Source organism: Polistes dominula, unplaced genomic scaffold, assembly GCF_049000335.1.
Source record: "Polistes dominula isolate Pdom_NZ unplaced genomic scaffold, Pdom_raw_medaka contig_77, whole genome shotgun sequence".
NCBI lineage: Eukaryota > Metazoa > Arthropoda > Insecta > Hymenoptera > Vespidae > Polistes > Polistes dominula.
Genome location: NW_028301152.1, coordinates 7,033,009 through 7,045,629, shown reverse-complemented (window position 1 = coordinate 7,045,629; position 12,621 = coordinate 7,033,009). Strand labels below are relative to the sequence as shown.

At 26.5% G+C, this 12,621-nt stretch overlaps 4 protein-coding genes and 1 long non-coding RNA gene across 5 annotated transcripts; 4 read left to right on the top strand and 1 right to left on the bottom strand.

Moving 5' to 3' along the window:
* Positions 1-56: 56 nt before the first annotated feature.
* LOC149030711 (uncharacterized) lies at positions 57-649 on the top strand. Its single transcript, XR_016178544.1, has 2 exons — positions 57-195; positions 263-649. It is a non-coding gene; the product is annotated as an uncharacterized LOC149030711 (long non-coding RNA).
* A 1,882-nt stretch (positions 650-2,531) lies between these two features.
* On the top strand, positions 2,532-5,116 carry CCT2 (chaperonin containing TCP1 subunit 2). Its single transcript, XM_015325741.2, has 7 exons — positions 2,532-2,667; positions 2,948-3,257; positions 3,352-3,785; positions 3,869-3,946; positions 4,022-4,246; positions 4,319-4,700; positions 4,789-5,116. The coding sequence occupies exons 1-7, from the start codon at positions 2,665-2,667 to the stop codon at positions 4,959-4,961; spliced, it is 1,605 nt and encodes a 534-aa protein (XP_015181227.1). The 5' UTR covers positions 2,532-2,664; the 3' UTR covers positions 4,962-5,116.
* Positions 5,117-5,330: 214 nt separating this feature from the next.
* Positions 5,331-8,540, top strand: Hinfp (Histone H4 transcription factor). Its single transcript, XM_015325742.2, has 5 exons — positions 5,331-7,015; positions 7,092-7,428; positions 7,529-7,844; positions 7,925-8,222; positions 8,305-8,540. Exons 1-5 carry the CDS (start codon positions 6,536-6,538, stop codon positions 8,473-8,475), a joined length of 1,602 nt encoding a protein of 533 aa, XP_015181228.2. The 5' UTR covers positions 5,331-6,535; the 3' UTR covers positions 8,476-8,540.
* An 87-nt stretch (positions 8,541-8,627) lies between these two features.
* LOC107068908 (uncharacterized) lies at positions 8,628-10,948 on the bottom strand. The gene is made up of 8 exons (XM_015325743.2): positions 10,740-10,948; positions 10,224-10,479; positions 9,994-10,122; positions 9,796-9,898; positions 9,590-9,713; positions 9,315-9,459; positions 9,123-9,251; positions 8,628-9,044 (listed from the first exon to the last, which is right to left on the bottom strand). The coding sequence occupies exons 1-8, from the start codon at positions 10,854-10,856 to the stop codon at positions 8,869-8,871; spliced, it is 1,179 nt and encodes a 392-aa protein (XP_015181229.2). The 5' UTR covers positions 10,857-10,948; the 3' UTR covers positions 8,628-8,868.
* Positions 10,949-11,123: 175 nt separating this feature from the next.
* Mpp6 (M-phase phosphoprotein 6) lies at positions 11,124-12,324 on the top strand. Its single transcript, XM_015325746.2, has 3 exons — positions 11,124-11,297; positions 11,627-11,727; positions 11,833-12,324. Exons 1-3 carry the CDS (start codon positions 11,250-11,252, stop codon positions 12,125-12,127), a joined length of 444 nt encoding a protein of 147 aa, XP_015181232.1. The 5' UTR covers positions 11,124-11,249; the 3' UTR covers positions 12,128-12,324.
* Positions 12,325-12,621: the final 297 nt, after the last annotated feature.

Below are 12,621 nucleotides of genomic sequence, written 5' to 3'. Positions count from 1 at the left end.
ATCATAAATTTTTTTTTCTCTTTATAATGTATAAAAGTAAAATAAAATAAAACTTCATTATAAACGTTTTTATTTTTTTATAGGTTGACAAATTATCTCCTTTAAGAAGATTATATTGATAAAAGTAATATAAAGATAAATATTACTATCATTTCATAACGTTTTATTTATCATCGGATTGCATCGAATACTTATGTACATACTTATATATATATATACATACGTATGCATCACATTCCTTATCGTCGCTTGTCCTACGTAGGTATATGCGTGCGTGCGTGCGCTCGTGCGTGAATGACTCATCCATGGGGCCAAAAGGGGGACGAAACATGCATCACCATGGGCATTTTAACACAGATGCCCCGTACGGCGCGTGCCCTCGAACCAATACGACGCCCCTATGCATAGCTTCCGCAACGGCAACCACGTCTGCACGAGTCATTTTCTCTACGACCCCCTCTGGTTTTTTAAAAGGGGACAGAAAACGAGAATAGTGACACCTGGCCCTTAAAAGTTCTCTCTCCATTGGCGTGATTTTTTGACGCTTTGCTAGACTTTATTATTTACATGCTGTGTATATATATAAATACGTATGTTTATTACTGATACTCAGAAAATTGGAAATTTTGCACTCTTTTTTGTTGCGAAACCTTGATTTTATTTTTAATACAAATGAAAAATTATATTTTCTGTTTCATTTAAATATAGAAATAAAATAAATAAAATGTTTGAATATTTTACAGATACTCTTTTGTAATTTTCGTCTTCCGCTTCTTTCATACTTTTTAAAAAGAATAGAAAAACCAGACTGGTTTGCTTTTTGTTTCCAAAGTTTTGAAAGTTACAAAACTGAAAGATAAAGATATTCAAATGTCTAATTGATTCTTTTTGACCATTCTATCGAATAAGTCCATCTTACCGGTATACTTTATTCTATTGTTTAGTTTTGAAAGGTATACTAAGTCCATATGCAGCTATGTATTACACATACAAAGGTATGCTAGCGCTTGTACAACCCCTATTGTACTTACTTACATACATACGTGCCGTGAAATCGAAGGGACAGCTGCAGATAGACCGTTATTTAAACGCGTGCTCTCGTCCAGATTGATCGTTAAGCTTTTAAATTTTCAATATGACTAATGTTATATCTTTAAAAGCTTTAATAATTATTTTTACGATCTTTATAAACAGACTAAGAAGCAATACAAATGTATATATTGTAAATATTATTTATTCTAAAATTTGTATGCATATTATATCTTTATAATCGTTATATATGCATATATATATAAAAGTATATTAACATATTTTATATTAACAATATAAAATAATCTATTCATTAATAAAATATTCATCACATTATTAATATATTATTCCTATTGTATCACATATACGGCTTTTTATAAAGCATAATTAAACTCATACGATTATTACTTTTTTTATAAAATATTAAAATTAATCTTTCGAGGATTAAGCAAATTTTTAAATTAAATAATAAATAAATAAGCTAGTATAGAAATTAAATTTATTGTATATTTAATTATAATCATATAATGTCCATTTTTGTGAGCACAAGTCCTTTGTCTGAAATACAAGTGAATTATATTTCTGCGTATTGTAATGATGAAATTCAGATGATTCAGTTTTATTATCAATAGATGTAATGTTGATTCTGGCTAATTGATATTTAATTTTTCAAGTAAATATTAGAAAATTGAAAGGAGAATGAGTAATGGTCAAAATATGCTGCAGAGTCTACTAATTATGTATTGTGGTTTGATTGAATTGGCTGAAACAGCGAGCCGCGCATCCTTCTGTGCCCTTCACCTCAAATGCAATTCTTTTTCAAACCACAATGTATTTATTCTTTATGTTTATTATTTATTTCTTATAAAATAAATACATAAAAATGATAAACAGCTTTAATTATACATAAGTATTTTTATTTTTTTGTTAAATAAAACTTTTTACACGACGCCGAACCCATTTCAAATTCGAGTTCAATATTTACGCTTGAATATTAGAAGAATATAAAAGTAAAGAAGAAAGAGAACGAAAGATATCATCTTTTATAGTATGCGTAGCGTTAAAAAGTGTAAGAAAGTTTACTTTTCCTATATATGTCAAAACTGATAAATATTATAGACATTTTTTTTATATCGACATATTGCATATATCAACAAAGATAAATAAAATCATTTAGAAATACATAGAAAAATCAATCATCGTATACATATATACAAACGAAGTTCTTTGTGTGCATATTTTCTACAAGAGAACCTGTAAAGGAAAAAAACCATACAAGTAGCCATAAAAGGACTTGAAATTGGAAGTCATTAAAGCTCAGCCAATGTTCTTAACACCCTCTAGCGATCAAATTTGTAAATATACAATTCAGATCATTAGTATTATTTCCGTTGTAGCAACTTTACAAGTGGTATTTTAGTATATAGAAAAATATAACAATCTCTTTTCATTGGCTTACGTTTGATACTTGTGATAATTGTCCAATAAGAAAAGAGAATACAATTGTTGTATATTCGATCGCAGCGCCACTCTATCTGGAAAACTCCTTACGTTTGTCGTTTCTTTCGTTTTCCTAGAAGTCAGAATTATATTTGATATTGGATTCGGAAATAGATTTTTACAAAACTTTTCACGATGGTAATTTAAATTTCTGATTATTATATGATAAGATGAAAATGAGGAATTTGTGTTTATTGTTAGTTTTAAAAAGATAAAATGAAACCGGTGATAGCTTACGTGAGAATGCAATAAATGGCGCACATGTGCTATTGCTGAATGATATTTAGAATAATTATTTTAATTTTGTTATAAATGTTCTTTTAATTAATCAAAATATACGATATGTATATATATATATATATATATTTTTTTAATTTTTCTCCTATATATTACTTCAATTATATTTGTTTATTATTAGGTTTCCTTAAATCCAGTAAGGATTCTTAAAAATGAGGCAGAGGAGGAAAAAGCAGAAATTGCTAGATTGAGCTTATTCGTGGGAGCAATAGCAATAGGAGATTTGGTAAAATCAACATTAGGACCTAAGGGTATGGATAAAATTTTAGTAGCTCATGGACGATCAGCTGGTCAAGTGCAAGTTACCAATGATGGAGCAACTATTCTTAAAAGCGTTGGCGTTGACAATCCTGCCGCTAAGATTTTAGTTGACATGTCACGCGTTCAAGATGATGAAGTTGGAGATGGGACAACTTCTGTTACTGTACTTGGTTTGTACATTTGTATAATGATATAATATTGAATTCCTATTGACTCAATGTTAGAAATATTTCATTTTTGTGTAATGCATTTAAAATTCTTTAGCTGCTGAATTATTGAAAGAAGCCGAAAAATTAATAGAACAAAAAATTCATCCACAAACTATTATTTCTGGTTGGAGAAATGCTACTAATGTAGCAAGAGAAGCGCTCAAAAATGCAGCTGCAGACAACTCTGCAGATAGTGAACGTTTTCGTGAAGATTTATTAAATATTGCACGTACAACCTTAAGTTCAAAGATCTTGTCTCAACATAAGGAACATTTCAGCAAGTTGGCAGTAGATGCAGTATTGCGACTTAAGGGATCTGGAAATTTGTCAGCTATTCAAGTTATTAAAAAGCGTGGAGCAACTCTTTTAGATTCTTTTCTTGATGAGGGCTTTTTGTTAGATAAGAAACCTGGTCTTCATCAACCTCAACGAATAACAGATGCACAAATACTCATAGCTAATACTCCTATGGATACTGACAAAATTAAGGTACAGAATAGCTATATTGAATCTGACATTATAATGCATATAAAAATATTGATATTAATTGATAATTATATCTTCTGCATTAGGTATTTGGCTCCAGGGTTCGTGTTGATTCTATGGCCAAAATTGCTGAATTGGAAGTAGCAGAAAAGGAAAAAATGAAGGTGATTATAAATTACAAAATAAATAGATATTCATGGAAACATTATAATCAATAACAAATAATATATTTTATATAGGATAAAGTTGATAAAATTATTAAGCATGGTTGCAATGTTTTTATAAATCGACAATTAATTTATAATTATCCTGAGCAATTATTTGCTGATGCTGGAATTATGGCAATTGAACATGCTGATTTTGACGGAATTGAAAGACTAGCTCTTGTTACTGGTGGAGAGATAGTCAGTACATTTGATCATCCTGAGTTGGTAAAACTTGGTAAATGCGAGCTCATTGAACAGGTTGGTATTTGTTGAGCATACATATATAAATGAGTTATGAGTATATATGATATACACTATATTTTTATACAGGTAATGATCGGTGAAGATACATTACTTCGATTTTCTGGTGTTGCTTTGGGAGAAGCGTGTACTGTCATTATACGAGGAGCTACTCAACAAATTCTTGACGAAGCTGAGCGATCATTGCATGATGCTCTTTGTGTTTTGACAGCAACAGTTCGTGAATCCCGAATTGTTTATGGAGGAGGTTGTGCAGAAATGGTAATGGCATGTGCTGTTATGAAAGCAGCAGCTGCAACTCCTGGAAAAGAATCTGTTGCAATGGAAGCTTTTGCTAAAGCTTTGCAACAATTGCCTACTGTTATTGCTGATAATGCTGGTTATGATTCTGCTCAATTAGTCAGCGAACTAAGAGCTGCACATAATTCTGGAGCCAATACAATGGGCTTAGGTGAATTTTTACAAAAATTAAAAAAATAGATTATACCAATATAAAAAAAAGAGATTTATATAAATATTATCTATAATTATTTTCACAGATATGGAAGCAGGAAGAATTGGTTGTATGAAACGACTAGGTATTACAGAATCATGGGTGGTAAAAAGGCAAGTTTTACTTAGTGCTGCTGAAGCAGCAGAAATGATTCTACGTGTGGATGATATTCTAAGAGCTGCACCAAGGAAGCGTGTTAAGGACCGTGGACGTTGTTAATAATGAAAATAATTTAATTGCTATTACATTATTTGCATTGCTTTTCTAATTTGTAATACGCGCATTATATCGAATTACTTATATTTCAAACTAAGTATTACACACACATCCCCATTTTTATTATTTAATACAATTATATCTCAAACAACTTACAAGCTGTTGGTGTATTAATTATTCTAAAAAAAAAAAGAAAAAAGATACACTATCAAAACATCTATTTCTCTCGCATAATATTTTTATTTCAGTATTTTTAAGTAATCTATACTTATAAAAAAATTTATTTTATGAAAATAATCTTTTAAACACTTAACAAATGAGTTAAAGTTTCATGTAGTTTCTGTTTATATTTTGAATAAGCCGCCATTTTACCACTATAGACAATGACATAACACTATATTATCAATAAAAATTAGAAAATAATAACCTATTTAGATAATTGATACTATGACTAGAATTTCATTTTATTATAATTGAAAAATAATTGTAATACTTAATTATAATAATAGAACATCAAAAATGTAAACAAGCGATCGGATTCGATTCAACATAACCTAAAATTTCTAAAAACATCAGAGCACAATAACACTGGACTAGTTATTCTTTTGTTAATTATTCCCGAATTGAAACAATTTTTTTAATATGATATATTTATTTAAACTGTAAAATAAAGGTAGACACAAGAGGATGTGACAGTTATATTTTTGTTAGACTTTCTTTTATATGAAATAGAAAGTTGTTAAATAAATCTGATTCAATTCAGATGAGATAAATTAAAATGGATTAATTATAATTATTATTATTTATAAAAGTCTCCACATGCAGCAACCTCCACGTGGTGAGACTTGGGCAATCCATATTACTTGAATTATAAAAATAATTCTCTTTTATATTGTAAATAATGCAAGTACTGTCGAGCTAATGGCTGCAATTACTTTCGATATTTTATTTATTTATTAGATATTCTAATTAATTGATTTAATATACAAATATTTTTTATTAGAGTAAAATATTGCTAGAAATTTGAAATTTCAATAAGCAAGTTGAATTAAATAAATAATATAAAGATATATTATGTTAAAAATAATTTTGAATTTAACGCGCGAACAATAGGCTTGTTATGTACAAGTTTGTATATAAACTAAAACAACATAGTTTGTGTTTTATTTCTATCACGTTTTGTGAGTATATTGGAAATGTTTTTATCTCTTAGAATTAATATTTATTACTTTATAAATAAATTATTACAATGTGAAATTCCAAGAAATTTTATCGAATAATATTAATGTATAACACAATATAAAGAGTGACTGTGTGAATTCATCAGTAATTTTGTCCACTTCTTTTCGAAATGAATAATAGGACATAATAGTAGATTAACAAGTACTTAAAGATCTATAAGTAATAAAATAATATACTCTAAATTTATTTTTAAAATTTGACTATAATTTTGAACTAATACATACGACAGTTGGGACAGGTTAAGAATCATTGTTAGTGAAATAATAGAAGTCTCTGTGTTAATAATTTTAATATAGAATAAAATATCGTGATTCCATTATTATTGTGCAAACAATATGACAGAATTTGTTACACCATCGATTGCATCTAATGAATTACAAGAAAGATGTAATATTTGGGTGGAATCACAAAATGAACATTTGTTTTCTGAAGACACATCGACAAATAAAATAGAAAATAATTACAATGATTATGAAACAGATTCTGAGTTTGATTCAGTTTCAGAATGTGGTGGTAAAAAACGTAGAATAGGAAAATATTTAAAACATGAAATTTTACATTTAGTATGCGAATGGAAAAATTGCAAATTTGATAGTAAATACATGGAAGTATTTTCAAGACATGTTGCTAATCATTTGAGCAATTTAGAAATAAAGGTAAAAGAAGATGGTACAGAGGTTTATGTATGTCAATGGAAAAATTGTTCATATGAAAGCGATATTTCTGATGAAATTTCACGACATGTCAATTATCATTCTTATCATACTAAATTAAAATGTATTGGATCAAATATTCGTGAAAGGGTCAAGTTACCTGTAAGTATAATGATAATTAAATAATTTCAATAAAATCAAATAAACTTGTCATAATAAAATAAAAAAATTTTTACAGAAATGTAATAGAGATACAGATTGGAAGAATATTATTGATTTACCATCACCACATATGTGCAGATGGGAAGAATGTTTAAAGATTTTTTCTAATTATCAGACGTATTTGTATCATATAGTTACTCACCTGGATACTAATCTACGTGGTAATAAAGTAGAAGGTGGAGTTGAATGTAAATGGACAGGATGCAAAAATAAATATCCTAGTTTATATAAACTTAGAGATCATTTGAGATGCCATACCAAAGAAAAAATAGTTGCTTGTCCAGATTGTGGTACTATGTTTGCTTCCAATACAAAATTTCATACTCATTGTAAAAGACAAATTCCTATAGATAGTAAGACAAATATCAGATCTTTTACTTCACATTTTCTTTAAATATTTTTTGCATTAATTTTGTTACCTTTATCGTATCACTTTAATGATTTATTTTTTAGTACAAGGATTTCAATGTTCGCATTGTAATAAGTTCTACCCAACAGAAGGGATTCTTCGCAATCATATGAGATTGCATGTTTTTAATTATAAATGTACTTTATGTGATATGAGTTGTGAATCTCCAGCTACTTTAGCAAAGCACGTGAGATATCGACATGTATCAACAAGAACTTTTCCATGTCAATTGTGTTCTCATGCTGCCAAATCTCAACAAGATTTAGATTCTCATATGTCTGTTCATACAAATGGACCTAATTTTTCTTGTCACTTTGAAGGTTGTTCTTTTACTTGTAAAGGTGCTTATACATTAGACAGGTATTTTGATTCTTATATTATTTTATATATCTTTAAATAAAAAAATCATATCTACTATATAAAAATGTTCATTATTTTAGGCATGTTGAACGCGTTCATAGTTTAGAAATAAGATGGTATTGTTGTCATGAATGTCCTGTTAAATATAGAAAAAGTTATCGTTTAAGCAAACATCTTATGGAAGCACATCATTTACAATTACCTAGTGGTCATAAACGATTTCAATATGTACAGGATGAAGATGGCTGTTATAAACTTCAAATGGTTAGATATGAAACAGTAGATGAAGAAAATATTTCATCTATTGAAAAACCAATTATTACAAATAAAAATTATAAACTTAAATTAGACAAATCTTCATCATTGGTAAAAGTAGAAGTAAGAATAATTTGTTGATCAATTTATACATTGTAATTGAAATATAATAAGTTTCAAATATAAAAAAATTAAATTTTTTCAGATATTAGAAGATGATACGGAAGATGTGCAAGATTTACAGATAAAACCTATAACAGATTTTGATATAGATCAATCAATGCCTGTTATATCAAATATTTTAATAACTTTTGATGAAATAGATGAAAAAGGAAACATAACAAAAAGTAGAATCATAAATTCTCAAAGTATGTAAAATAACAATTATCATAACAATTTTTATTAGAATTGATATAAATAAAAATTTAATCTGATAGCTAATTTTTAATGAATAAATTTTTTAAATAGTAACTTAAAATAAATAATTTATGGTTATTTTTTTTTCTTAAATATATTAGAGATACCGAAAAGTTTTGGTATTTTGAACCTTTTAATTACCATAGTTACAGCACATGGGTTTTTAATTTTAATTTAAATTTAGTTAGCAAATGAAAATGATGTTATTGATTAAATATTTCTATATTTGAGATTTTATAACAAAAACGTAAAAACTTTCTGGTTTCATATATTGTATATATATATATATATATATATATATTTGTTAGTTGTTGATATCCAAAAGTTGTTTTATAATAGTAATTTTAACAAATTACATAAAATGAATAAAGTGAACTTTCCTTTTGCTTGCTACAATTAAACAATCTGTGAAATGTGTGCTTATATTTAAAGATACAATTGGTTCTTTATCTACTATTATTACTCTTGCTACACTAGATTGCAAATTTAGCTTGTTCCAATTATTTACATAATATATATAAACACGACCTAAAAATATATATTTTATTTTTTAAGAATTAACAAAATACATTAACCATACTTTAACAAATACAAAAAAAAATTTACCTGTCCCTATACCTAATATAAGAAGACTTCCATAAATAAGAACAGCAGTGGGTCTTCCATGACATATGGAAAGTGCATTGAAAAATATCCATTTTTTACCAGATATAGAAAATCCTATGGATCCATATTCTGAAAATAATGAAAAAAAATAAGTTCATTGATAATATATTTAATTATTTTTATCAACTTTACCTGTAATGCATACTGCTATATCAGTAAACATATAATAATTTTGAATAGATATATTTGGTGGTTGTATAAATTTTGTGATAAATAATTCTTTATCTCCTGCCAATAGTCCATAGAAAAAATTACCTTCTTCTGTATAAAAGCAAACCTATTAATAAGATACTTATAAAAATAACAAAGTTTGAAAAACATTGTAATGCATACTTCAAAAATTTATTTCATAGGGTACAAAATATATATTATATACATATTTTAGATATTTTATCTTTGTTAAATACCTTATTACAATCTGCAGTACCAGCAACAATGTTATTAACGGGAAGTTCATATAAAGTTTTAGGTATACATCCTTGGACACTTAAAATATTCTTTGCAATAGAGTAGCAGTAACTTTGACTAGTACTGTATAAAGATATTGCGAATAAGTGGAAGAAACATTAGATCTATCTTTATATCTGTAATATTATTAAATAAGTTTTCTTACCATAGTAATTTTCCACGATCCTTTATAATAAGATTCTTAGATTGAAAATCCCAGAATTTGATATGATCATTTGTACAAGAAGATGCAAGAACAATTTTTTTATCTATAAAATACAATTACAAATGAATAAGTTTTATACATAATTATAATAATTACAAATACTTTTAGAAAATATAATGTATTATTATATTAACATACTATTATTCAAAAATTTAACATTAATTACAAATTCCATATGATTTGCTACATATATTGGTTTTTTACTTAAATCATCAGTATTGAAAAAATAAATATATCCTTTTGATGTTCCTATAGCTAAAATATTTCCTAGAAAAAATAATTATCTGTTAAAATAGTAAAAAGTATAGAAAAATTGTTTCATACACACACACAAATAAATAAATAAATATATATATATATTATTTTACCTAATATTGCAATACAGGTAATAAATTCTAGATAATGATTTTTTGATAATGGATACAAAGTATCAATAAAAATATTACAAGTTATTAATTGTTTGCATTTAAACCACCATTTATACATATTCATCCATATTTTTCCTTTTTTTCTTTTATTTATCAAATCAACATATAATTTATTAGGATATAATGTTTCAAACAGCAATTTCCATTGATTTTTTGGTATTTCTTCCTTACATTTTGTATACCACACATCACTTTCCTAAAATAATCAACCTGACAAAAGTACTATCTATTGTACGTATAGTGAAATTACTATTAAATTATGTTAGATTTATCAATTAATTCGATGCCTTTTAAAAAAATTTAGTATTTATTCTTAGTAAATTTCTTAATGAAGATAAAGCTGATGATTTTGATGCAATCAATTTAATATCAAGACACCGAATTTTGATTGCTATATTAAACATAAACATTCTTATAAAATAATAACTTTGATTTACTAAAAAGATAAATATTTACATTGAAAATTTTATTAATAATTTCTCTCCAAAAATTGCACACAATTTTTATTCTAGTTAAATTTACTGGATCAATATATGAAAATATTTGTTCCCAAATTTCTATGGGAAATGCCATATTTACTTGATTTTAACAACTTGTGTTGGCGAAAAATTCGAGCATTATTTTAGCTTCATAAATTTGAACAAAATTGTTGCGCATGCGTATAATGAACGCAATCTTATCAAGTACAGTTTGAAAAAAGATTTACATTGTTAAATTCCCTTTCCATATCCTTTCCTACGTAAATATGTACGTTTCTAGGGAAATTTAATTCCTAGCAGTAGATGTTGCAGTGATTGCTAACGCCATCTTAAAACATCTAGGGGCTTTAGTCTTAGCTGCAAGTATAGTTGGTGCAATGCAAAAATAGTTGAATGGTAGCCATGTGCAGCTATATGTATAGCAATAAGTGAAGTTGATCTCATAAATAATAGTTTAATAGTGCAAGGTATTTTTTAAGTAACAAAGATGAATCCTAATAAATTCACATTATCAAAGAGTATTTTAGAAATGAAGGTATGTTAGATTTTTTATGATTTTTATATTTAAATGTATTAAATAATAATAATTGAATGAGTCTACACATGGTACAATACCTGAATTACAAAAACTGAATTATTTTTATTTATGTCAATTCATTTTTTAATATAATAATATCTAACCTAAACTTTGATTTCCATATTAATTATTTTCTTTTTTAATACGTATCTCATTTTTTTGTTTATTTGTATTAGATTAGTTAATTTATATTGTTCTTTTTCATTTATTAATGATGCAGTGTCATTTGAATACATTATATGATATGTTTTATGTATATTTATATTTATTAAAAATAATATTTACAGTTTATGAAGAGGACAAAAGACAAAGTTGAAAAACAGATGATAGAGAAAGAAGGAGAAGATTACTTTGGTGGTCAATTTTCAGTTAAAATGAGCAGTAAATCGTATGTATTTTGTAATATATATTGCAATATAATTTTTCTATTCTATTTATATATATTCTAACAATACGATGATTATATATAATAACACTTTATATTTTATTTTAGTGATCAGTTTATTATTGAACCTAGTTTTGTGATTTGTGAAGGATTGATTGAAGGTAGACTAAGTTTCAAAGGTATGAATCCTGAATTAGAAAAATTATTAGAAATGGAAGAAATTAATAAACAGATGGAATTGGAGAAAAAACAAGAAACAGATGTAACGGATGAACAAATGGCAGATAAATGGTTATCGCTTAGAAAGGGAAAAAGAAGCTTTAAAAGGCTGAAACAACAGAAAGTTAATAATAATGATCAAAATCCGAGGAAAAAAAGAAAATTTTTAAAACCTGTTGATTAACCTTTTTTTTTAGAAATTAATAAATATTTTATTCTCTTTGTTTACATGGTCATTGGTTTCACGAAAGCAATGCATAAATAGATCCATGAAAAGCCATTTAAAATAAGAATCTATTCTAAATTTTCAAATATGTATTTAACTTTTACTTAGATAGAAAAATAAGTATACGTAATAACAAAATAAATTATACCATAGAATTTCTGAATTTGTATTCTTTTTACATAACTCATTTATTGTGACATATGAAGTTTGGTTCATTAAACTCAGTGCATTTCAAGTGCATTAAAGTGTATCTGCATAAATATAGACCATCTAAATGAAGGGATTACTGAATATGTAGATTAAGTAAAATACATATTTAAATAACTAAATTTTATTGTATTATACCAAAGTTACTGTAAATATGTATAAATGTATAAAATAAGTATGAGGGATAGGGTAAAGAAAGCAGGGGCAGTAATGAGGCAAGTATGGGGATTAGGGTGAAGAATATT